The 1,990-nt window shown below is 38.4% G+C and overlaps 1 protein-coding gene across 1 annotated transcript; it reads left to right on the forward strand.

Moving 5' to 3' along the window:
* The first annotated feature begins 555 nt into the window (after positions 1-555).
* LOC134644639 (B2 bradykinin receptor-like) lies at positions 556-1,476 on the forward strand. The gene has a single exon (XM_063497726.1). The coding sequence runs from the start codon at positions 556-558 to the stop codon at positions 1,474-1,476; it is 921 nt and encodes a 306-aa protein (XP_063353796.1).
* The last annotated feature ends 514 nt before the right edge of the window (positions 1,477-1,990 follow it).

Here is a 1,990-nt window from a genome sequence, read left to right on the forward strand (position 1 = left end):
GTTTTGTCTCAGTATGTTTAGTGTTTTGATCAAATTTATCCTCATGCAGTAAGAACGTTTATAGTAATGTGTTTAACAAAAATGAAAATGTATATAATGAAGACTTGAATCCCCTCCCCCCCAAAAAACCCTTGATAAATTTAAATTTAAATTGTTTTAAATTGTGTCCAAATGTGAGAATAGATATACTAAACTTGTGAATTTGTGTTATGTAGCTGGTGCTGTAGCGATGATGCTGGAAAGCACGCTCAGCTCTGAATATGATGTAAAATGTGCATTGGTTATGCATGTTTTCTAACATGATGATGGTCTTTAAAATTGAATCAGATACTATCAATCCATCCATTTTCTTCTGCTTATCCAATTCAGCTCGCTCGGGGTCTGAAGCCGGCTAGTTATATATCAGTCTTATTCAGAATTGGGTGTATCTATGTTTTCTCTCATCATAACAAATTATGTTAGAACAATACCAGTTAACAAGATATTTATGTTTTCTGTTTTGGTATCCTTTATTTCACTCCAGCATCCCTGCCAACTTAATTCCTGACACTGAAGATGTCTGGAAACCAAAGCAACACAAGTGAAGACCATTGTTTTGTTGACGATAGTTTGTTCTTCACTCTGGTTCCACCCTACATCGTGATCATCAGTGTGCTTGGAATCATCTTTAATGCGTTTGTGCTGATGGTTTTCTGGCTCCACAAGAAGGCCTGCACTGTGACTGAGATCTACCTGAGCAACCTGGCTGGAGCTGATCTTATTCTGGTTTTCTGTTTGCCCTTCTGGTCTGATAATATAAGAAGTTACTACGACTGGACTTTCAGTGAAAGCCTGTGCAAAGTGTCATCAGCTGTTATGTCCATGAATCCGTTCTGCAGTATTTACTTCCTTGTTATGGTTAGCATAGATCGTTATGTGGCACTGGTGCACCCGCTTTCCCACGAGAGGATATGCAGACCATTTTATGCCAAACTGGGATGTCTGTTTGTGTGGGTTTTTGGCTTGGTCTTTGCTCTCCCCATTATTATCTACAGGAAGTTAGAATTCAGCTCAAATCTTGCTCACTGTTCACGTGACTTCACTTCACCAGATCGATATCTGATGTATGAGGTGAGAGCCATAATATTCAGGTTCATCATCCCTGTTATCATTATTTTGTTCTGCACTGTCAAAATTATTCAGTCACTGAGTAACAGGCTAATGGAGGGTTTAAAACCACAGAGAACAGAGCAGAAGACCACCACTCTCATCCTGGCAGTTCTGCTGGCATTCCTGATCTGCTGGGTGCCATTCCACGTGGCAAAGATACTAGATGTGCTCCTAAACACTGGCATTCTGAAATGTCACACCATACTGTTCATCTTCCAACAGGTCTCCATGTACTTAGCCTTCTTCAACAGTGTCCTTAACCCCATTCTCTACATCATTATTGGAAAAAGCTTCCAGAACAGAACAAAGGAATTCTTCAAGCAGTGAAAAAAGCCTTAAAGGTAGAATAATTAAACTGGCAATTTTTTACCCAAGCATCAGGAGCCTTTGCTTTCAGATATATATTCTTACATTGGCAGCGTAATGTGTGATCATAGAGAGAAGACGCTATAGCAACTTCCATAGCTTAAAAAATATAGTCTGTGAGAAGGTTTTTAAACTGAGTTCTCGGTTTGGGCTTTTGTTTTGTTTTTCGTTATTATATGATTGTGTTTCTGCCACTGATGCATATCACCCAAATAGGATTATTGGGGTCGTGGCTATCAAGATTCTGACTATATTTTTTTTTTTAAATAGTGGAAAAGGCAGACTTCCGGGCATTTTTGTCATGTTTCAACACAAATATCTTAAAAACGGTTAAAGACAAAAGCCTGAAAGTTTTTCCAGGTCTTTCATGCAGTCAAAATGAATCAGGATCTGTAGTTTGGAAGTGACATGTAAATAAAAGTCTCTGTCTTAATTAGCTCATGTTTTTACATTTTCTTCTTCACCGTTGTCTTTT

Source organism: Pelmatolapia mariae, linkage group LG16_19 (genome assembly GCF_036321145.2).
Source record: "Pelmatolapia mariae isolate MD_Pm_ZW linkage group LG16_19, Pm_UMD_F_2, whole genome shotgun sequence".
Classification (NCBI taxonomy): domain Eukaryota; kingdom Metazoa; phylum Chordata; class Actinopteri; order Cichliformes; family Cichlidae; genus Pelmatolapia; species Pelmatolapia mariae.